Source organism: Harpia harpyja, chromosome 1, assembly GCF_026419915.1.
Source record: "Harpia harpyja isolate bHarHar1 chromosome 1, bHarHar1 primary haplotype, whole genome shotgun sequence".
NCBI classification, from domain to species: domain Eukaryota; kingdom Metazoa; phylum Chordata; class Aves; order Accipitriformes; family Accipitridae; genus Harpia; species Harpia harpyja.
In genome coordinates this window covers 51836355-51859414 of record NC_068940.1, presented here as the reverse complement: position 1 = coordinate 51859414, position 23060 = coordinate 51836355, and the positions used below count along the sequence as shown (strand labels likewise).

Below are 23060 nucleotides of genomic sequence, written 5' to 3'. Positions count from 1 at the left end.
ACCTAAGGCCATAGGTCACATAACCACAGGGCAACACTTGCTGCCTGTACTGTACAACTTGGGTATCCCAAGACTGACAGAGAACAGTTGACACCAGCAACACAAGACAATCTCCACTCCTTCCTGCACAGCAGAGGGACACTAATGCAAAACAGTAAAGCACAGATTAAGAGACCTCAATAAGTTAAAAAAGGAAGGAAGGGAGGGAGGGAGGGAGGGAGGAAAAAAAACCTTGTTAGCAGGAGATTACAAAGGAAGGAGGAAGCCACAGGAAGAAAAAAAAAAAAAAAAAACAACAAACACAGCCCTGCAGCAATTTTGCCATTAAACAACAGCGATGGGGGGGAATGGGAAAGAAAAGATTCCTATCTCAAAAGACCAGTGATGCAGCAGAGACATGAACAGGCAATTTCAAAGAGAAAAGGAAGGGACTGGTTGAAAAAGCTGGAAATGCACAGAGGGCACTGAAGATATATGGGTGCTGGGAGGAGGAGGAAAATAAGAGACCCAAGGGAAGTACGAGACACTATGGCTCATAGGAGTCACAGAGCCACTGTCAGGGCCTAGGCTGATCTTCAAGCCAGACATCAAAAGGTATAATTTTCAGGTCCATTTGAGATTACTGGAATTGCCCATGTAATTATTTTTTTTGCTGCAATAAAAGTAACTCTGTCCTGAGCAAGTGTGTTACTCAATCGTGTTACTTAATCCTGTTGTTCTTATGTGATGTGAGGGAAGATAGAACTTAATTGCTTTATTAGAATACAACAAAAACCACCCACCAAACAAAAAGTCACTACATCGTCACAACAGAGGGAAGAGTTTTAAGACTTACAAAAAAAAAAAAAAAGAGCACCCTAAATTTGGAAAAAAACCAACTTCTTTTCTTTCCCTGCCGTGTGTTCTTCACATACTAACCCCTACTAATCACATCCCCAAGTGTACAAGGCAGCCCTGCAACTTGCAGGTCAAACAAAATACAGATTTCAAGGGAGAGGAAGGAGAGATGGTGCAACACACCCGCTGAGCAAAGTGCCCTGGCCTACAGGCTCTGCATGGCCAGAACCAACACTGTCTGGCAGTCCATAGCACACAAGCAGGCTGTTTCAAAGAGAAGCTCTAAGCCTTGTAATGATTTAGGAAAGAAAAAACAAACACATTTGGGAATTACAGCCATTGCTTGAGAAGACTGTGCCTTACAGTTTTCTACCACTCTTCTTCCCTTGTCAAGGAAGCTTTAGCAAAAATAAGAGTAAACTGTATTTTTTTTTAATCAGTGCCTCACCTGTTGTAATAAGTACACAACCAGGTAGGAAAGACAAGAAAGATGGACTAAAGGTTTGGTACATGCAACTGAAACCTGTTTAAATGGTCTTTTTTTTTTTTTTTTTTTTAAAGAAGTACACCCAGTTCCCAACCATTTTTCTAAATTTAAACACTCCTGATGAAATAGCTTTAAATGTTAATGCAGCCTTTGCCAATATTTTCAAGACTTCAGACCAATACAACCTAGGTTATTGTCCCCTCTCGCTTAGTCTGCCTTTTGACCAGAGATTACAATGCCCTTGGCAGAAACAAAGCACATACAACTGTTTCGTAATTTATTTCAGGTCACATTTGCACCCTGGGTTGTGAAGCAAAAGGTGTTGCCTATCAGTAGGGAAGTAGACTGTTAGCTATAACCTGCCCAGTTGTCCCAGTCTATGCTGTTAGAGGTCATCCCATACCACTCTTCACTTCTCCAGAGCTTTCTCACCTACTACTTAAAAATTAATAAACCAAGTAACGATGGTAGCGTTCCACTTAACTACTTCTCATACATCTCCCAGGACTACAAATCACTTTGAAAGTCTACAGCTACTTACGTTTGAATGGCATCAAGTCCTGCCATCTTCATCTTCAACAAGCGGTCTTTCCAGTAATACCGGGGCACGCGTGAGTAGTGAATGCTACCTGAGATGTAACGGAAAGGTCTCCCATCCTTGACAAAGCAGTCACAGTTATAATCAATCCCAAAACTCCTCTGGGGTATAGTCTGTATAGAAAAAGAAAAAAAAAAAACAAAAACAAAAAACACACACACCAAAAAAACACAATATAACATTTTTCTGCCTTGAAAGACACGGAGAACAGTCTATACAACATCTGTGGACTGTCCGCAATAGAAGGTACAATGGTGTTAGAATAACTGATGGTGAATGGCCCTCCGCTAGCTACACACAGCCCACCTGAGCCTAACACACCAAAGGACTACAATACACCTGCCAACCACTCAGCAATGACAGGATTCACTACTACACCAAAATATGCCGCATGAATTCTCCACTTTCAATGAGTATATATATATATAGTACCATCTTTCTACAGTGATACATTTTGCAGTTGCTCACACCAGTGCAAATCATGAGGAATTAATTAAGGGAGATTTGGTGAATGCCAACACTTTGCACTCAATGCTGCAACCTAATAAACTGTTAGAAAACACAACCCTAATTCCAACTTAATGTCACGCTCAAGTCTAGAAGCAAAAGCCAGCTGGGAGCTCTTGAAGAACAAATACCACATTCTAAATGCTCCAAGACACTGATACATACGTGTTTGAAAGCTTAGTTTCCAGTAAGTATAAAACTGTTTGATAGATCAGTCTGGTGAACTGCATACATTTATGTAAGTCACTAAAAATTAGTCATTTTTGGAGAAAGTCCTACTTTCAGTACTTTTCCAGCTAAGCACAGCCAAAACAGTGAACTTAAAAAAGAAGCAGGTAAATTAAGAATAAGAATCTGCACTTCCTAGCCATAAGAAAAATACCTTAACTTCAAGAGCATGGGATTACTCCTCAAGTGAGCCTATGATCTTAGTAAGATTTATACTACTATGACCAACAGCGGTACTTCTTTTGCTTGTGAAAAACAAGGAAAAACAGAAGACCTTTTGTTAAGTGCCTGGGCCCTATGTCTTTAAGAACCTTTAAATTTTTTTTTTTTTTTTTTAAGCAAACCTTAACATCTCGCATCTTACACCTCTCATGTATCTTTGGCATCCCTGTCACCAGTACTGCTTTTGTCCTCCACACACCACTCAATAGTTCGTTGTTTGTCTTCATGTTCTATGACTTCATATTTGTGTTTTATCAGATTCATTACTGAGCACATTAAAAAAAATTTCCTTCAATTAAAGATCAGTAGGGATTTATGAAGTAAAATCACAAGTCAGCATATGTAATCAGTTAGTTCTCCATACCTATCAGAAAATAAGTCAGAAGTCAACCTAACAAACCTCATGATTCATTGGACGTTATACTAGTCCAAATGAAACACACCTTTCAACAGTGTAAATTAAAAGCTGTCAAAGGACACTGGCCTTGTTCTTGAAAAGACAGGCTTTGGCCTGTCCCATATCGAGAACAGGGCTTAGCAATTAGGAAATCGATTACATGAAACAAAAGTGATGAAATCAGAAAGGCAAGAGAGATGTAGACCACCATATAACCCCAAGTGACCCCCACTACATGAGAGCCATCCACCATCGGAGGAAATCTGCCCAAAAGTTGAGACCAACAGACCACAGAGTTTTGAAGAACCTTCCCATGAAACCACTTCTTTCAGTTAACTGGTGAACAATTTTGTTGCAATAGTGTGTACAACTACAGAAAGAATAAAGAGAAAGGAATGGAAAAAGTGAAATACAGCAGGCATGTATAACCATAAAGCTGCAAGTACTGAGACTCCTGGCCAACAACTGGACACAACTGCCAACAAAGAACATACTCTTAGTGCAACAAGATAGCAAAAAGGAGCCAGTGCAATGTGTCACAGGCCAAAAGAACAAGAGTACAAACTACTGAACAGAGTAAAAAGCAAAAACACACCCTCCTGAAAACTGGAGGACAAAATTGCTGAGTAAACATGCCTATCCCTAGACTGTCATTAAACGGAGCAACTGAGTGAGGTAACACTTTACAAACATTTGAAGACTACAAACTCCAAGGAGGAGGAAGACTACAGAGTGTTGCAACTGTGATAAATGCATTTCTTCACACAAAACCTAAAATAAAGTTGTGGAAAATGTCTTAAATGCACATAGCAATGCAAAACACTCTGCCAACAGTGAACAAGTGGAATTATGTGTGTGGTGGACATACAACAACAGATGTGAGAAGATAACAGCCCTGAGCTGGCAGGGAAACAAGAACTGCAAGGGACTGCCAAGTATGGCATAGGGGAAGCTTTTTAAACCCTGATCCCACAAACACGCACCCATTCCTAACATTACTTAACAGAGTTCCATTAAAGTTGAAATAAATCTTGACTCAACAAAGGTATGGACATGACAGGTCTTCACAAAATCAGGACCTTGCAGACCTGAGAAATACAAACTAACTGCTCTGGAACAAAAGTAACTCAAAGGTTGGGATTCTCCCTGGGAAATTATGCTGTTGTAGTAACTCCAGGCTGTTAAACCTCAAGTATATTACCACTGCAGAGGATGCACAGGTATGTACCATCTGCTTACTTTCCTTTCAATTCAAATACCTGTGACTTTTTGCTGATCTTTAATTTATAACCTGCATCTTGATTCCTGGGCATGCTGCACTAGGATGGAATTGTACTTTGTGTATCCCCGAAGGAAACCATTCACCCTTATGAACACCAAGCACATGTTTCACATTCTTCAGATTTTTTTTACTCTAGGGGACTGTGACAAGTCGCAGCATTAATGTGGAGCTGAGTGCTTCAAAACGATCATGACTAAATGAAACTCAGAACCCAGGTGCAGCAACACAATTCTGCAATACTATTTAAAAAAAAAAAAAAAAGAGAGAGAGAAGCATTAGGAAAAAAAGCACATTAAAAGACCGTTATCCCTGGAAATAAAGGAGAGTCAAAATAAATTGCTGTCATTTCCCTCAAAAAGGATTTCAGCACCCTCATTTAGACTAACCACATCAAGAGGCCTATGGAAGAGACACTTGCTCCATTTATAGCAGATAACCGTTGAGAGATGATGAGCGTCAAATCAACTGTTTACATAGCTCCACCCTTGGGCGACAGACATCTTTGGCAAAGAAACAAGACGTTCTTAAAACAATAAAACAATGAAAATAAGGTATTAATTATGAAAGTGATCATCATTGAACCACTTACCATTTAGAAGCCATGCTTTTAAAGCTGTGACCATAACTGTAAGTCACCTTCCTTACACATACACTTCCTGATACAGTATTATTATGGGGGTGAGGAGAGGGAGGAAGCTTCCAGAGTACTTTGCTCTGATTCACCTCATTCATTGCCCATTGTAAACAGATTTCCCTTCGCGATCAATTACTCAACACTCTTTTATTGTCAGTGCACGACTCGACCCACAGCTCCCAGACAGGGGCTTACAACAAAACCAAAACAGTTCTTGTCATGAATTTATGTCTGGCTCTGTCAATATTCTATACTCATGGTTGTGAATACACTGAAGGAATGAATTCCCTGCATCTCCCTAGAAGGTGGGGTAGTGCGTCTGCTAGTTTGATAAGTAGATTCAACACACACGCTAACTGCACGCGGTTTAAGACGCCAGTTCATTCATACCACACCTTATCAATGCCCAGCTGAAAATTCAGACCCTTAGAGGCAATGGTATAATGTTGCATCTTACATGCTCGGAACATACTCACATGGAAACAGGAAGAACTAAAGAATTTGTCCTTTCTTAAATCAAGTACGAACTTGTTTTTGCAACCTTAATGCTCTTTGAACATTTTATAACATGCATGTGTCTCAACAAAGGAAAAAAATTCATAGCTTCAGCACACAAAACTATTTAACAGTGGCTAGAATCTCTCATTCTCCAAATTTACAAAACAGGTTTTTTTCTTATCTGGAAAGCAAACAGATGTGGGTACAAATCCTCAATGAACCCCTCCACCTGTGAAGATTTCTAGCATCTCTTATACAGATCATTCAAATACAGAACACCCCTTTCTCTACCCCAAAGCTTAAGTATGAAAATTGAGAACCACAAACCACTCATTTTCTTCTGCTCCTTCCAAAAAATCCTCTTAATAACCTTTCTCTGCCCCTGCAGCAGTCCTTTTCTCTGCATCACATCCTAATCTCTTCAGCCTGCACTTCTTCCTACTAGTAGACATCAGGCAAATTTAATAGGGGCCTTACCTTTCCCGCTTTCCACCATGCCTCACTTAACAGTGTGGGTGTAAGATTTTTCCAAAAGTAGTCAGTAGCTTTTTGTTGTTAAACAGAATTAGTGTGTCAAGTTAAAACTGTTCAGCATGAACTGCTACAATAACTATTGGTACAAAATAAAAGGTCATTAGAGGCATCTTTCTTGATAAGCGAATAAACTTTTATTAAATCCCAACATTTAAAGCATTTGTTATACCACAATTTACATATTTTCAAATCCACTCTATACCGATTATATAATGTAATAAATATAACTTTCACAAAGTGATGACACTATTCTGTTCTGGTATTATTCTGATAGTGATTAACTCCCCCCCCCCCCCCCCATGAACTGGCCTTTTATAGGAAGAAATATATATTCATTTACTTAAGTTCTCCAGATCAAATACATTCTACACACACACCCCCCCACACACACAAATTCACAAAAAAAAAAAAAAATTACAAAATAAGCAGCACAGCCTTTTTTTCATCTGGAATACTGAACACAGGTCTACATCATGCACATTCAAGTCAAATTGGAAAAAGTACAGAAAAAGCCTTGAAGGACAATTAGGGATTGCTGTCCTAGAGAGATTTTTAAAAAGGTTAATTCCTCTTACTATCAAAAAGAAAGTTGATGTAGGATACTTTCCATTCATACTTAAAAAAAAAAAAATAGGAAGAGGCTTTGAAGTGTTTTGGCACAGAAAGAAAACATTTTAAGCGATAACTAATCATCAAGCAAACAAGCTTTCAGAGGGAGATACTTGAAAAAATGAACAAGAACTAAATTACATTGGAGAACTCAGTAAGTTTATGAAATGATATGACCACTCCTAAAAGGATGTTTATCTGCCCCTGAAAGGATACACAAAGATCCTCCAAAAGTGGCACATACAAAGTAATAAAGTCATCTATGCACCCCTGGGACGGACAGACCACTTCAGCTAGGTTTTTGCACACATTTGGGCAGAATGAAGAGAGACATAAAAAGCGTAGGGAAAAAAAGAAAAAAAATAATACTAGCAACTCACTGGGAAACTAACACCACCTAAAACCAGTTCCACAAAAGCCTCCTGGTAAGGAAACTTGCTCAACAATTAGTCTTCTTAACACAGTAATAACCCTCAGCTTAACAAATGAAAAGCTATCCTCCTGGACCACTGTCCTAGAGGGAATACTCTGCACTACTAAATCCAGAACACAGCTTTTAACTGAAAGCACGTTGATAAGTAAACAGAGAGTTACAGGCTATCAAGATTCTCTCTACAAAAGACCATTTGACACTATGCCACCAACAGGGAAAGAACCTCAGAAGGACCCCATGCGGGCAGTGTTAAATATACGTGGAAACTTTAGGATATTTAAGCAGATATTATTGCACAAGCATAAAAAAGTTTACAAAATTATAGGTGCTGGGAAACAGAAATTATCTAGTTGGGCAAGCAGAAAGCCTGGCTGGTCAGGTGTTCAGTTTTCAGACCAAAAAAGGACTGACTTCTCCAACTCTTCCACCAACCTTCCAGTGCACATGACACATTTACAGTATTTCTCAAAATTCCTCTGAGTAAAAATGCAAGATGTTTGTACAGAGTAACAGGATACAAAACCAGTTTAGCAGTTAGAAACTCTGCCTGGGCGGTGCTGAAGGGAGCGGATGAAGGGAAACTTCAAAATTTCACTTACAGAAAATAAATCAACTTTACAAAGCCTATAGTAGTCTTCAAATACAGCCCCACAAGCCTCCTGCAAAACAAGAGCAGAAGCTGAAGAATAAAACAGAAGCGTGTCTGGTTCGGGATCACACAGGAAGGCAGAAAAAGACAGACCACCACAGTTCCGGTCCTGCTATCCTGTCTCCCGCGTAAGCGCTGATCTCTTTTGCCCCATGCTAAATGGGTCTGCCCAAGAGGAACGTAGCTACTGGTGGGCAGAAAGGCAGAGCAAGGGAAACCCTGTGGCTACAGCTGCAGACTGCAGAGTCAGAGGCAGGATTGCCAGATTTGTATTGTTCGTGGCGTTTCACACAGCAACACTGAGGTGGAAGAGGAAGGAGAGAGGACGATGAACAGAAGTAAACTGTTTCATCAGCCTGGAAAATATGCACGCATTAACTTACATCCTGGCTTTCTTATATTAACACAAAGATATGGAAGCAAGAATGTTTTCATTATTATTTTCTAAATTCTCAAATTTCCCAGAATGGTATTAATTTGTGTTAAGCTCTTCTAGGAAAGAGAGAGAAATTCTCCATCCCTCATTATCCTGTAGCAGTTATTCTGCCATGTGCCTATCAGACAACCAGGACACTGATACACAAATGCTGTTAAGGAAAGATACCTGCTGCAGAGTTTAGACTTCTTAAAAAGGACACCATTTACTTGAAATATTAAAACCTTAAAGTTCAAGCATTAACCTATAGGCATTGTTTTCAAATAGCATCTCCTTACTTTTGTAAGAGAAAAATCACAGAAGAGAAATTAAGCATAAACAAAAAAAATACAGAATGAAGAGACTTGAGTATTTCAGCTTTGGATTTTGTGCTTTACATCAGGAGGTACTGTATGCTCGGACAGCAACAGAAGTTATGTTCCTTAGGAGTTTTCTTTCTCATTTGCTTTTATTAGAACTATTTTCAGTAACTACTAGATGCCCAGTTATTCTGGGGAAAATGCCTGCAGAAAGACAGCTACTTTTACCCCTTGGTATCAGCCTCCCCAGCCTTTTAACTGGAAGAAAAAGAATTTCAGGAACTGATGCCTGGCAACTTACTGTACTGGTAAGCAGCACAGATTGGAAGCCCTAGTGCATGCTGCGGACAGCTAGCAGGATAAAGATACCCAGCCTCAATAATAAAACCCCAAAACTACTCCCTTCCTGTAACATTTCTAGCATAAGGCTTCTAGAGTTTACATAACTCAGTGGACACTCTGTAGTACCTTCCACAAAACATGCATGAGCAATTTCACTGCAAGAGATCAGAACTTCACCTGTCTGAGATTTGATAAGGCAGCTGCCTGATGGATAATAAACAGTGGAACATGAAGTAGCCGCAGGACACAGATATTACTAAACATGCACAGGACACACATTATCTCCATGACATCAGTGTTATCTTTAAATGCAGAACCTCAATAATAATGAACTCAAAGAATTAATATCTTCAGTATTTTAACATGCCCCTGATTTGTTTCACAGGCCCAAGATACAGTTAGTGTTTCTGCTCAAACTTAACACAGCCTGCTGAAGTCCACCCCAACACATCTTCTCTGGCTTCCCTGAAAAAGGATTTGCTTTCAGAGCAGAAGAGCCAATATACTGACCAAAAAGGATGACAGAAACCCATCAAATGGAAAACTCCTCAAGGAGAACGTAGAATTATCTCCGTTATTTCAGCTCTGCTGCCCAGCCTCATAGGTATTCCAAAGTACATCGTCCCTGGGCTGACGTAGACAAAGGTGTTCTGCCCAACTTCGTACAACCCAACAAAGAATGGATTCAGAAAATAAGCTCCAGCATTTAGTGGGAACATCTGCCCTCCATGAGTATGGCCAGAGAGAATTAAGTTTATGTCTGGTCTCTCCTGAAGGGCCCACTTTGCAGCAATCGGCTGATGAGCTAACAGCACTATTGCATGGTCATTGCTACAATCTCTGAGAGCTTTTTTTAAATCCATGCCATGTCCTGAGTAGCGTAATACATCTGCTTCAATATCATCAACACCAGCCAGGCAGAACCAGTCATCAGTGCTCTTCGGTGAAACAATCTTCACATTCTCGTTATGGAGTGGCTGAATGTTAAATGATTTTAACAGCTCAAACCAGTTGCTAACATCTGATGTGTAGTACTCATGGTTTCCTGTGACAAAGTAAGTCCCCAAAGGGGACTTAAGTTCTCCAAGAGGCTCAACAGCAGGTCGTATGATCTCTGCCTCAGAGTCAGTCAGGTCCCCAACAATCACAGTGATATCTGGTTTCAAAGCCTTAACCATTCTCACAATCATGGCAAGCTTGGTCTTCCCAACTGTAGGCCCCAGATGGATATCTGAAAGCAACACCACTTTCAGATTATTCATTGTTGAGGGCAGCTTGTGAACTGGAACCTCCACTGAATTCACAGTGGGAGGCTGGGAAGCATTTAACAGCCCGACAACAGTCAGCGCAACAGTCAGCATGACTGCCAAAACTGGTTTAATCGCTGTTCTGTTCTTGTTGCCAGTGCCTGCCTTAGTGCCTCTCCCAGCCAAGAACCTGTAAGCCTGCTCTACAGAGCCTAGAGTGAAGAGGAAGAAGATAAGAATGATATAGGCCCCCAGGCAAGTGTAGGCAGCTAAAGAAAAGAAATAGGGCTCTTCTGCAACGAGAAATAGCAATGTAAAGAAGCTTGAATGAGCCAAAGCTAGAAACATGAACACAGCTATTTTCCACGGCATGAAACAGAAGGAGCTGGCAGCTGAAGACCTGGAGAATGTGGTGACTGTGCTTCTCCAGACATGAAGAGATCCTATCAACATGAGTGCATTAGCAAATAGAGCCATCTGCAGCCTTAGAAGCCAACGCCACGTCCTGAGATCGAGTCTTTCTGCCAGATAACTCCGCGATAGCATCATGGAGAAGAAAACCACTCCTGCAGCCACTGCAGCCTTTGCTTCAAGGGGCAGTTGCTTGAAGGAGATCATCTTTGCTTCCTGACCGTTCCCTTCTGTTCTGCAGAATTCTCCAGTAGGCAATAATGTGGTTATGAAGGGATGCCTTGGGTCAACAAAGCCTGCAACCAGGAACCAGTATCAGCCGTTTTAAAATATTACATACATTCCCTTTTTCCCAGACTGCAATAAAGGACTGTTACTCCGCACATACTACCCGAGACACTGGGTCATGCGGAATCACTATCAAAAAGACAGAGAGGAGATTTCCTGACGTGTAATAAATCAGACAAGTGAAAACTGGATTCCGGCAGTCCCTTTCCAAGCTCCCTGCCTGCCTCCCTCAATGATTCCTCCCCCCCTCCCCTTTTTTTTTTAATATCCTCTTTCCTCATGAAGAGTTCCTTATAGTAGATGGCAATAGATTGCAACAGTGATGCAATGAGTCCCAGAAACAATCATTATAGTACTTGCGAACAATCATTATAGTATTTGTAAACCCCATACATGTTCTGGGACTAAGCAGCTTCTGCCGTTAACTTAGCACATGTGCTTTCTGTTCTTCTTCGCAAGCAGCTGGCTCCATCTCAGAAGCAGGTATCATCCAACATCATTCTTACCAAATGCAAGAGCTTCTACTAATACATGCTACAGCAGCAGTGAAAAATCCCCACTGGAATAGCTACCAGATGCAACTGTGGTCCCAGAAACTGCAGATGATGTATCGGCAGATATCCTTGCCTCCAGTTGTGAATAAGACTTCCCCAAACCCCTCAAAATCAGTAGGACTAGTAAAACCCACACTGTGTTTTGCTACTTGCTTCCTGCTCACTTCCACTACACGTACAGTTCCTGAGACTCAACCCCTATTTCAGCATATCCTGGTCTAACAGGATGCAATTAAGTTGAAAAGGGATTAAAACATCATACACTGTGCTCCTTTAGAAGTAATGGGAACACTAAGTCTAATGCATCTCCGCTCCCAGATTGAAAATATACAAGCAAGCATCAGTTATGTTTGAATCATACCAGAATTCCCTGTTTTGCTCTGTGCTTTGCTCAGAGTTCATAGTGTTTCTACCAATGCCCAGTTTGCACATTTCTATTTAAAATAAACCTACTGTTTTATTTTCACCATAGATGAAAAAAAGTTTGGATGGTCTTTCGTAACATACAATAGAGACCAAGTTTGAGATAACAAACTATCTTATTTAAAGCCATGCAGCAGAATACACTTACTTCCAAAACACTTCCTGTCTCTCAGTCCACACTTAACAAGAGAAAAAGTAAGCAATCGTTACAGCCAAAAATATCTCAGAACTAGGGCACAAAAACAGCCTTGTAGGACTCTGCAGTGAGCTTGAGCCCAGAAGTCTACAAACCCGAGTCTGCCAGGTTGCTTATCTGCAGCATACACTTTCCCAAGCTAATTTAAAAGAACATTAGCACCTCTGCGATGATAGGACCCTGCTATATTTTGAGGACGAGACTAAGTTATAAAAAGACCCCTTCCCTCATTGCTTGGTCAGGGAACGGTCAGTTGATAGAGAAATCGTGCCTGCTGACCTCAGTTCCTCAAGCCCTCTCAGCTATTACAAAACTATTCTTAAAAAACAGTGCTATTTTACACACATGCCTCTACAGAAAATAAACAAAGCTAGAAAGATAAAAGCACAAGAAATGTCCTCCTGGTTCGAGTCCACAGTTCCTCTAGATACCAGGTCACATTCTGTCGAGACAACAGCAATAAGAAATGCTGTTTAAAGAAATGACATAACCCTGGCCACTGTCTGTGGTCTACTCCCCTCATACTCCTCCACCTGACAAAACTGCTACATCAGGGATGTTAGAAAGCAAATCCATGCCTAGTCATTTTTGGATGTTGTTTATGAACCTGATGTATTTTAATTGGCCTAATCCTTTTTTGGAATCAGTTAAATACAATCTCTGCTTCTACAACCTCCCGTAGCAGCAAATTCCTGAAATTCACTATGTATTTTTCAAGTAATTTATCTGTTTTAAACTAATCTACAAAATCCACCAAGCGTCCCTCTTCTAGTACTACTAAATTTGGCGAGTACTGGTTCTCCATTCCTCTTACCCACCACCTTAAGAATTTTCAAAGTCTCAGCCATAATCCCACCCGTCGCAGACCATACTTACTGCCATCCAATCTTCCCGCTGACAAAGGTCTCCCATGAGACCGTGCTACTTTTCACACAGCTTTAACCACCTGTGCATCATTCAATTAGCAACATCTATCAAGACAATACCGACACTCTGCTTCAAACTCGAGGCATAAGGGACAAGGCATGGCTCCCACAGCAATTGTAAAGAGGAAGGATTTGCCTAGGCACCTGGTTAGGCAGTGGTACAGCGTCCCACTGGACAAAGCAGCAACAAGAGAGTCAATGCTGAACCTGGGAAGAACAGGAAAAACTCTCCCTCACCACAGGAAGAGCAAGTTTTCCCATGGGATCTGCTAACGGTGTGTACGTATCAGGCAACCGCAGTTCGGGTTCCCCCCGCCATGGGTTCCTTAATGAGGCCTTGTAATCTATTCTTTCTCAGACCGCGGTCTGAAGGCTGGAAGGCAGACACCTGCCACCACCGCTTCGGCCCGCAGGTTCAGCGGGCAGCCACCCCGGCGATCACCCCCCTCAAGCCGGCGGCAGCGCTCACCGCCCGGGGGACGAGGGCGTGCACGGCCAACCCTTCCCCAGTACGAAACAGCTAGGGCGCAGCGCGGCGGCCGCCGCGGCCGGGAGCGGGCAGGCCTGCTCGGGACAAGGAGCCGCCCCCCCCCGCTCGCCGCACCTGCCCCGGCAGCTCCACCCCGCCAGGCGCAGCCCCGCGACTAATACAACGCCCCCCCCTCCCCGCGCCATGAACCACAAACCGCTAAAGTCTTAAAAACGGAACGAAATTAATCGTATTCCGCCTGGGGCGGGAGGACACCCCCTCCCAGCCGGCAGCCGTTGGCGCCCGGGGGACCCCGCATCCCTCAGAGCTTGGAACCATCCCCAACAGCCACGCGGCCGCCGGCCACAGCCCCTCCCGGCGATACCGCAGCGAAAAACGGACCTTAGGGGAGGAAGAAGCAAAGGGACTCACCGCCGCCCGGAAAACGGCCGCCAAGCCGGCCAGCGGTAACAGGAGACGCAGCATGACTGACGGCAACGGACGCGACTCAGCCAGGCGTCCCATGACACGGCAGCGTCAACTGAACGCGAGGGCGGGGAAGGTGCGGGCCTGCCCCACCAAGCCACGCCCTGGCCGGGAAACAGCCGGGCGAAGCACGGACATCCTTCCGTCGAAGCGGCAACAACGGATTCGGCGTCTGCGTCAGGGTCCTGCCTGCCTCCTCCTGCCCTCGCCTCTCAGAACATCGCACGCTCCAGCCGGCCCCGGTCCGGGGACTTGCCCCAGCTCCTCCGAGGGGACGAAGGGAGCCCCCCAGCCCCTGCCCCCCGCCGCCTTGGCTGGGCAGAAAGGCCTCGCACACCTCCACCCGCCCCAAGGAGGTGGAAGACGCATCTCCCAGGCTGCAGGCCGGCACCCGAGGCGCCGACGCCGCAGAGCGCGACGCTGGCGGGACAGGACCCAAAGGCGGGGGCAGAGGGGATGGCCCTCCGCCCATTTCCAGCCCTGCGGCCCATTGCCCCATCGTGCGCCAGGAGGCTGGAAAAGGAGGACGAGGAAATCCCGGGCAAGAGAGGAGGGGGGAAGCCGCCCCCACCCCTCCCCGGGGAGGGGCAGAGGGAAAAGAAAAAGGAGTGTCTGAGGCGGTCTCCCTTCCCAGGGGGAACCAGGGCCGCCCCTGCTTAGGTCTTACAGCGGACACCCCAGGGGTGGTGTGGCGCCACACTGGCCCCCGCCGGCACCGGCCTCAGCGCCGCTCTTGGTCCCCCCGCCCCGGCCCGGCCCCGCTTTCCCCACCACCCGCTTTCCTTCACGCCGGCGCACACCCTCCCCGGCCCGGGGCCGGACCGCCTTCCCCCGCCCACCCACCCGGCCCCGAGACTGCTCCCGCTCCCGCTCCCGCCGCTCCCCTCGCCCCGCGCTGGCGGCCACCTGCTCTTCATCGCATCACAGCTTCTGCAGTAACCCCGAAACGCAGAGACCTCGCTTACTCTAGCGGACTTCACACGCACCTTTCCACAGGGCAGTCGCTGCTGGCTTTCGTTCCCGACAGCTTGTTGGGATCTCTTTGTCAGGCCTGTGGCGGCCTACAACGGCGACAACTGGGGAACGGCCACCTCGGACATGCAACTGGCTCTCCCTGGTTTCTTCAAAGCCTACGAGGACTGGACGGCAGCCTGGGAAGGCTCCCGAGAGATCAAAGGTTTCAAAGACTTCTACCTTGCCATTGCAGGCGAGCGTAGGAAAGCTGTCCCAAAAGCGCACTTCCGTTTTTCCGTGGGATTGCCTCCCAAAGTCCTGTTCCTCAGTTTGCAGCGTGACATGCCTGTGGTGCCCCCTGCTCGGCCTGGGCCAAGACGAGTTTATTGGATGCACTGAAAACCGCTCGAACTGGGGGTTACTGGGTTTTTTTATGTTGGGGTTTTGTTTTGGTTTGTTGGTTTGGGTTTTTTTTGATCCCCGTACCATAAACGAGGGCTGTCAGAAAATCAGAGAGTTCTGACGTTAACATGGAAATGTAACCGTGTGTCAGAATTAACATACATGTGTGAGTAAGAACAACTGCTCCGTCCAGGTAGCCATAGTTGTCCGGACGGGTCCCTTGGCCATCGTTTCCGTATCCCTTTGGCCACCTTTGAGGCTCAGCGGTTAGCCTGCCTTGGTTTGTCTCTGCCTGGCGATCTGCACCTCCTCTCTCATAAATATGACAACTTTCTCTTGCCTGTTTCTCATCTTTCCGACAGTAGAGTTTCACTAGCAGACGAGATGCCTTTCCGAAGCAACTCCTGTTAGGGTAGACACTGGCAGCCACTTCCTCTCCACGCGAACACACGCGACGACACGGATCCATTTCGTACACCTGTGCACCAAAAGATGTGGTTTGTGCCAAGAAGCCGTGGTGGCCAGGCTGTCAGGCCCACAGGGTTGTTAAGCATCGCAACGTGTATAGCTCTACCAAGGCGAGTTTCTAGAAGGGAAACGGTGGTCAAAAAACTCAGGCCAGCGCTCGCGCCCAAGTGAAGACGAGGCATCGGTGGAATTCCGGGACTTAGCTAGTAGGGAACAAACCCAAAGAGCATCCCGGGCCATTTAGAGAAAAATAGGGACAATATTAGCGCAAAGGTCAAGATAAGGGCCCGGAGCCCTCAAAACAAGAAAATCCCCTTTGCACGCCGTAACCCCAGGAGGCAGGGCAGCAGTACCTCTCTCTGTCTGTCTTCCGACCCAAGGTTTACACCGCACGCTCCAGCCGGCCCCGGTCCGGGGACTTGCCCCAGCTCCTCCGAGGGGACGAAGGGAGCCCCCCAGCCCCTGCCCCCCGCCGCCTTGGCTGGGCAGAAAGGCCTCGCACACCTCCACCCGCCCCAAGGAGGTGGAAGACGCATCTCCCAGGCTGCAGGCCGGCACCCGAGGCGCCGACGCCGCAGAGCGCGACGCTGGCGGGACAGGACCCAAAGGCGGGGGCAGAGGGGATGGCCCTCCGCCCATTTCCAGCCCTGCGGCCCATTGCCCCATCGTGCGCCAGGAGGCTGGAAAAGGAGGACGAGGAAATCCCGGGCAAGAGAGGAGGGGGGAAGCCGCCCCCACCCCTCCCCGGGGAGGGGCAGAGGGAAAAGAAAAAGGAGTGTCTGAGGCGGTCTCCCTTCCCAGGGGGAACCAGGGCCGCCCCTGCTTAGGTCTTACAGCGGACACCCCAGGGGTGGTGTGGCGCCACACTGGCCCCCGCCGGCACCGGCCTCAGCGCCGCTCTTGGTCCCCCCGCCCCGGCCCGGCCCCGCTTTCCCCACCACCCGCTTTCCTTCACGCCGGCGCACACCCTCCCCGGCCCGGGGCCGGACCGCCTTCCCCCGCCCACCCACCCGGCCCCGAGACTGCTCCCGCTCCCGCTCCCGCCGCTCCCCTCGCCCCGCGCTGGCGGCCACCTGCTCTTCATCGCATCACAGCTTCTGCAGTAACCCCGAAACGCAGAGACCTCGCTTACTCTAGCGGACTTCACACGCACCTTTCCACAGGGCAGTCGCTGCTGGCTTTCGTTCCCGACAGCTTGTTGGGATCTCTTTGTCAGGCCTGTGGCGGCCTACAACGGCGACAACTGGGGAACGGCCACCTCGGACATGCAACTGGCTCTCCCTGGTTTCTTCAAAGCCTACGAGGACTGGACGGCAGCCTGGGAAGGCTCCCGAGAGATCAAAGGTTTCAAAGACTTCTACCTTGCCATTGCAGGCGAGCGTAGGAAAGCTGTCCCAAAAGCGCACTTCCGTTTTTCCGTGGGATTGCCTCCCAAAGTCCTGTTCCTCAGTTTGCAGCGTGACATGCCTGTGGTGCCCCCTGCTCGGCCTGGGCCAAGACGAGTTTATTGGATGCACTGAAAACCGCTCGAACTGGGGGTTACTGGGTTTTTTTATGTTGGGGTTTTGTTTTGGTTTGTTGGTTTGGGTTTTTTTTGATCCCCGTACCATAAACGAGGGCTGTCAGAAAATCAGAGAGTTCTGACGTTAACATGGAAATGTAACCGTGTGTCAGAATTAACATACATGTGTGAGTAAGAACAACTGCTCCGTCCAGGTAGCCATAGTTGTCCGGACGGGTCCCTTGGCCATCGTTTCCGTATCCCTTTGGCCACCTTTGAGGCTCAGCGGTTAGCCTGCCTTGGTTTGTCTCTGCCTGGCGATCTGCACCTCCTCTCTCATAAATATGACAACTTTCTCTTGCCTGTTTCTCATCTTTCCGACAGTAGAGTTTCACTAGCAGACGAGATGCCTTTCCGAAGCAACTCCTGTTAGGGTAGACACTGGCAGCCACTTCCTCTCCACGCGAACACACGCGACGACACGGATCCATTTCGTACACCTGTGCACCAAAAGATGTGGTTTGTGCCAAGAAGCCGTGGTGGCCAGGCTGTCAGGCCCACAGGGTTGTTAAGCATCGCAACGTGTATAGCTCTACCAAGGCGAGTTTCTAGAAGGGAAACGGTGGTCAAAAAACTCAGGCCAGCGCTCGCGCCCAAGTGAAGACGAGGCATCGGTGGAATTCCGGGACTTAGCTAGTAGGGAACAAACCCAAAGAGCATCCCGGGCCATTTAGAGAAAAATAGGGACAATATTAGCGCAAAGGTCAAGATAAGGGCCCGGAGCCCTCAAAACAAGAAAATCCCCTTTGCACGCCGTAACCCCAGGAGGCAGGGCAGCAGTACCTCTCTCTGTCTGTCTTCCGACCCAAGGTTTACACCGCACGCTCCAGCCGGCCCCGGTCCGGGGACTTGCCCCAGCTCCTCCGAGGGGACGAAGGGAGCCCCCCAGCCCCTGCCCCCCGCCGCCTTGGCTGGGCAGAAAGGCCTCGCACACCTCCACCCGCCCCAAGGAGGTGGAAGACGCATCTCCCAGGCTGCAGGCCGGCACCCGAGGCGCCGACGCCGCAGAGCGCGACGCTGGCGGGACAGGACCCAAAGGCAGGGGCAGAGGGGATGGCCCTCCGCCCATTTCCAGCCCTGCGGCCCATTGCCCCATCGTGCGCCAGGAGGCTGGAAAAGGAGGACGAGGAAATCCCGGGCAAGAGAGGAGGGGGGAAGCCGCCCCCACCCCTCCCCGGGGAGGGGCAGAGGGAAAAGAAAAAGGAGTGTCTGAGGCGGTCTCCCTTCCCAGGGGGAACCAGGGCCGCCCCTGCTTAGGTCTTACAGCGGACACCCCAGGGGTGGTGTGGCGCCACACTGGCCCCCGCCGGCACCGGCCTCAGCGCCGCTCTTGGTCCCCCCGCCCCGGCCCGGCCCCGCTTTCCCCACCACCCGCTTTCCTTCACGCCGGCGCACACCCTCCCCGGCCCGGGGCCGGACCGCCTTCCCCCACCCACCCACCCGGCCCCGAGACTGCTCCCGCTCCCGCCGCTCCCCTCGCCCCGCGCTGGCGGCCACCTGCTCTTCATCGCATCACAGCTTCTGCAGTAACCCCGAAACGCAGAGACCTCGCTTACTCTAGCGGACTTCACACGCACCTTTCCACAGGGCAGTCGCTGCTGGCTTTCGTTCCCGACAGCTTGTTGGGATCTCTTTGTCAGGCCTGTGGCGGCCTACAACGGCGACAACTGGGGAACGGCCACCTCGGACATGCAACTGGCTCTCCCTGGTTTCTTCAAAGCCTACGAGGACTGGACGGCAGCCTGGGAAGGCTCCCGAGAGATCAAAGGTTTCAAAGACTTCTACCTTGCCATTGCAGGCGAGCGTAGGAAAGCTGTCCCAAAAGCGCACTTCCGTTTTTCCGTGGGATTGCCTCCCAAAGTCCTGTTCCTCAGTTTGCAGCGTGACATGCCTGTGGTGCCCCCTGCTCGGCCTGGGCCAAGACGAGTTTATTGGATGCACTGAAAACCGCTCGAACTGGGGGTTACTGGGTTTTTTTATGTTGGGGTTTTGTTTTGGTTTGTTGGTTTGGGTTTTTTTTGATCCCCGTACCATAAACGAGGGCTGTCAGAAAATCAGAGAGTTCTGACGTTAACATGGAAATGTAACCGTGTGTCAGAATTAACATACATGTGTGAGTAAGAACAACTGCTCCGTCCAGGTAGCCATAGTTGTCCGGACGGGTCCCTTGGCCATCGTTTCCGTATCCCTTTGGCCACCTTTGAGGCTCAGCGGTTAGCCTGCCTTGGTTTGTCTCTGCCTGGCGATCTGCACCTCCTCTCTCATAAATATGACAACTTTCTCTTGCCTGTTTCTCATCTTTCCGACAGTAGAGTTTCACTAGCAGACGAGATGCCTTTCCGAAGCAACTCCTGTTAGGGTAGACACTGGCAGCCACTTCCTCTCCACGCGAACACACGCGACGACACGGATCCATTTCGTACACCTGTGCACCAAAAGATGTGGTTTGTGCCAAGAAGCCGTGGTGGCCAGGCTGTCAGGCCCACAGGGTTGTTAAGCATCGCAACGTGTATAGCTCTACCAAGGCGAGTTTCTAGAAGGGAAACGGTGGTCAAAAAACTCAGGCCAGCGCTCGCGCCCAAGTGAAGACGAGGCATCGGTGGAATTCCGGGACTTAGCTAGTAGGGAACAAACCCAAAGAGCATCCCGGGCCATTTAGAGAAAAATAGGGACAATATTAGCGCAAAGGTCAAGATAAGGGCCCGGAGCCCTCAAAACAAGAAAATCCCCTTTGCACGCCGTAACCCCAGGAGGCAGGGCAGCAGTACCTCTCTCTGTCTGTCTTCCGACCCAAGGTTTACACCGCACGCTCCAGCCGGCCCCGGTCCGGGGACTTGCCCCAGCCCCTCCGAGGGGACGAAGGGAGCCCCCCAGCCCCTGCCCCCCGCCGCCTTGGCTGGGCAGAAAGGCCTCGCACACCTCCACCCGCCCCAAGGAGGTGGAAGACGCATCTCCCAGGCTGCAGGCCGGCACCCGAGGCGCCGACGCCGCAGAGCGCGACGCTGGCGGGACAGGACCCAAAGGCGGGGGCAGAGGGGATGGCCCTCCGCCCATTTCCAGCCCTGCGGCCCATTGCCCCATCGTGCGCCAGGAGGCTGGAAAAGGAGGACGAGGAAATCCCGGGCAAGAGAGGAGGGGGGAAGCCGCCCCCACCCCTCCCCGGGGAGGGGCAGAGGGAAAAGAAAAAGGAGTGTCTGAGGCGGTCTCCCTTCCCAGGGGGAACCAGGGCCGCCCCTGCTTAGGTCTTACAGCGGACACCCCAGGGGTGGTGTGGCGCCACACTGGCCCCCGCCGGCACCGGCCTCAGCGCCGCTCTTGGTCCCCCCGCCCCGGCCCGGCCCCGCTTTCCCCACCACCCGCTTTCCTTCACGCCGGCGCACACCCTCCCCGGCCCGGGGCCGGACCGCCTTCCCCCGCCCACCCACCCGGCCCCGAGACTGCTCCCGCTCCCGCTCCCGCCGCTCCCCTCGCCCCGCGCTGGCGGCCACCTGCTCTTCATCGCATCACAGCTTCTGCAGTAACCCCGAAACGCAGAGACCTCGCTTACTCTAGCGGACTTCACACGCACCTTTCCACAGGGCAGTCGCTGCTGGCTTTCGTTCCCGACAGCTTGTTGGGATCTCTTTGTCAGGCCTGTGGCGGCCTACAACGGCGACAACTGGGGAACGGCCACCTCGGACATGCAACTGGCTCTCCCTGGTTTCTTCAAAGCCTACGAGGACTGGACGGCAGCCTGGGAAGGCTCCCGAGAGATCAAAGGTTTCAAAGACTTCTACCTTGCCATTGCAGGCGAGCGTAGGAAAGCTGTCCCAAAAGCGCACTTCCGTTTTTCCGTGGGATTGCCTCCCAAAGTCCTGTTCCTCAGTTTGCAGCGTGACATGCCTGTGGTGCCCCCTGCTCGGCCTGGGCCAAGACGAGTTTATTGGATGCACTGAAAACCGCTCGAACTGGGGGTTACTGGGTTTTTTTATGTTGGGGTTTTGTTTTGGTTTGTTGGTTTGGGTTTTTTTTGATCCCCGTACCATAAACGAGGGCTGTCAGAAAATCAGAGAGTTCTGACGTTAACATGGAAATGTAACCGTGTGTCAGAATTAACATACATGTGTGAGTAAGAACAACTGCTCCGTCCAGGTAGCCATAGTTGTCCGGACGGGTCCCTTGGCCATCGTTTCCGTATCCCTTTGGCCACCTTTGAGGCTCAGCGGTTAGCCTGCCTTGGTTTGTCTCTGCCTGGCGATCTGCACCTCCTCTCTCATAAATATGACAACTTTCTCTTGCCTGTTTCTCATCTTTCCGACAGTAGAGTTTCACTAGCAGACGAGATGCCTTTCCGAAGCAACTCCTGTTAGGGTAGACACTGGCAGCCACTTCCTCTCCACGCGAACACACGCGACGACACGGATCCATTTCGTACACCTGTGCACCAAAAGATGTGGTTTGTGCCAAGAAGCCGTGGTGGCCAGGCTGTCAGGCCCACAGGGTTGTTAAGCATCGCAACGTGTATAGCTCTACCAAGGCGAGTTTCTAGAAGGGAAACGGTGGTCAAAAAACTCAGGCCAGCGCTCGCGCCCAAGTGAAGACGAGGCATCGGTGGAATTCCGGGACTTAGCTAGTAGGGAACAAACCCAAAGAGCATCCCGGGCCATTTAGAGAAAAATAGGGACAATATTAGCGCAAAGGTCAAGATAAGGGCCCGGAGCCCTCAAAACAAGAAAATCCCCTTTGCACGCCGTAACCCCAGGAGGCAGGGCAGCAGTACCTCTCTCTGTCTGTCTTCCGACCCAAGGTTTACACCGCACGCTCCAGCCGGCCCCGGTCCGGGGACTTGCCCCAGCCCCTCCGAGGGGACGAAGGGAGCCCCCCAGCCCCTGCCCCCCGCCGCCTTGGCTGGGCAGAAAGGCCTCGCACACCTCCACCCGCCCCAAGGAGGTGGAAGACGCATCTCCCAGGCTGCAGGCCGGCACCCGAGGCGCCGACGCCGCAGAGCGCGACGCTGGCGGGACAGGACCCAAAGGCGGGGGCAGAGGGGATGGCCCTCCGCCCATTTCCAGCCCTGCGGCCCATTGCCCCATCGTGCGCCAGGAGGCTGGAAAAGGAGGACGAGGAAATCCCGGGCAAGAGAGGAGGGGGGAAGCCGCCCCCACCCCTCCCCGGGGAGGGGCAGAGGGAAAAGAAAAAGGAGTGTCTGAGGCGGTCTCCCTTCCCAGGGGGAACCAGGGCCGCCCCTGCTTAGGTCTTACAGCGGACACCCCAGGGGTGGTGTGGCGCCACACTGGCCCCCGCCGGCACCGGCCTCAGCGCCGCTCTTGGTCCCCCCGCCCCGGCCCGGCCCCGCTTTCCCCACCACCCGCTTTCCTTCACGCCGGCGCACACCCTCCCCGGCCCGGGGCCGGACCGCCTTCCCCCGCCCACCCACCCGGCCCCGAGACTGCTCCCGCTCCCGCTCCCGCCGCTCCCCTCGCCCCGCGCTGGCGGCCACCTGCTCTTCATCGCATCACAGCTTCTGCAGTAACCCCGAAACGCAGAGACCTCGCTTACTCTAGCGGACTTCACACGCACCTTTCCACAGGGCAGTCGCTGCTGGCTTTCGTTCCCGACAGCTTGTTGGGATCTCTTTGTCAGGCCTGTGGCGGCCTACAACGGCGACAACTGGGGAACGGCCACCTCGGACATGCAACTGGCT

At 49.7% G+C, this 23060-nt stretch overlaps 2 protein-coding genes across 3 annotated transcripts in view; both read right to left on the bottom strand.

The window, feature by feature from the left end:
• The window catches only part of GLB1 (galactosidase beta 1), a 55384-nt gene extending 41325 nt beyond the window's left edge, over positions 1 to 14059 (bottom strand). The window contains exons 1-2 of the mRNA XM_052793979.1: positions 13939 to 14059; positions 1866 to 2035 (exon numbers count right to left, since the gene is read on the bottom strand). Of these exons, the coding sequence (XP_052649939.1) occupies positions 1866 to 2035; positions 13939 to 14031 (263 nt within the window). The 5' untranslated portion in view covers positions 14032 to 14059. The remainder of the gene's footprint in view (positions 1 to 1865; positions 2036 to 13938) is intronic.
• TMPPE (transmembrane protein with metallophosphoesterase domain) lies at positions 1948 to 14039 on the bottom strand. Of its 2 annotated transcripts, XM_052793997.1 has the most exons (3): positions 13939 to 14039; positions 9503 to 10946; positions 1948 to 2035 (listed from the first exon to the last, which is right to left on the bottom strand). In XM_052793997.1, exon 2 carries the CDS (start codon positions 10855 to 10857, stop codon positions 9541 to 9543), a length of 1317 nt encoding a protein of 438 aa, XP_052649957.1. In that variant the 5' UTR covers positions 10858 to 10946; positions 13939 to 14039; the 3' UTR covers positions 1948 to 2035; positions 9503 to 9540. The 2 variants fall into 2 exon arrangements, with proteins under 2 accessions (XP_052649957.1, XP_052649951.1); XM_052793991.1 differs by lacking the exon at positions 1948 to 2035 and having other exon boundaries at positions 6336 to 10946.
• Positions 14060 to 23060: the final 9001 nt, after the last annotated feature.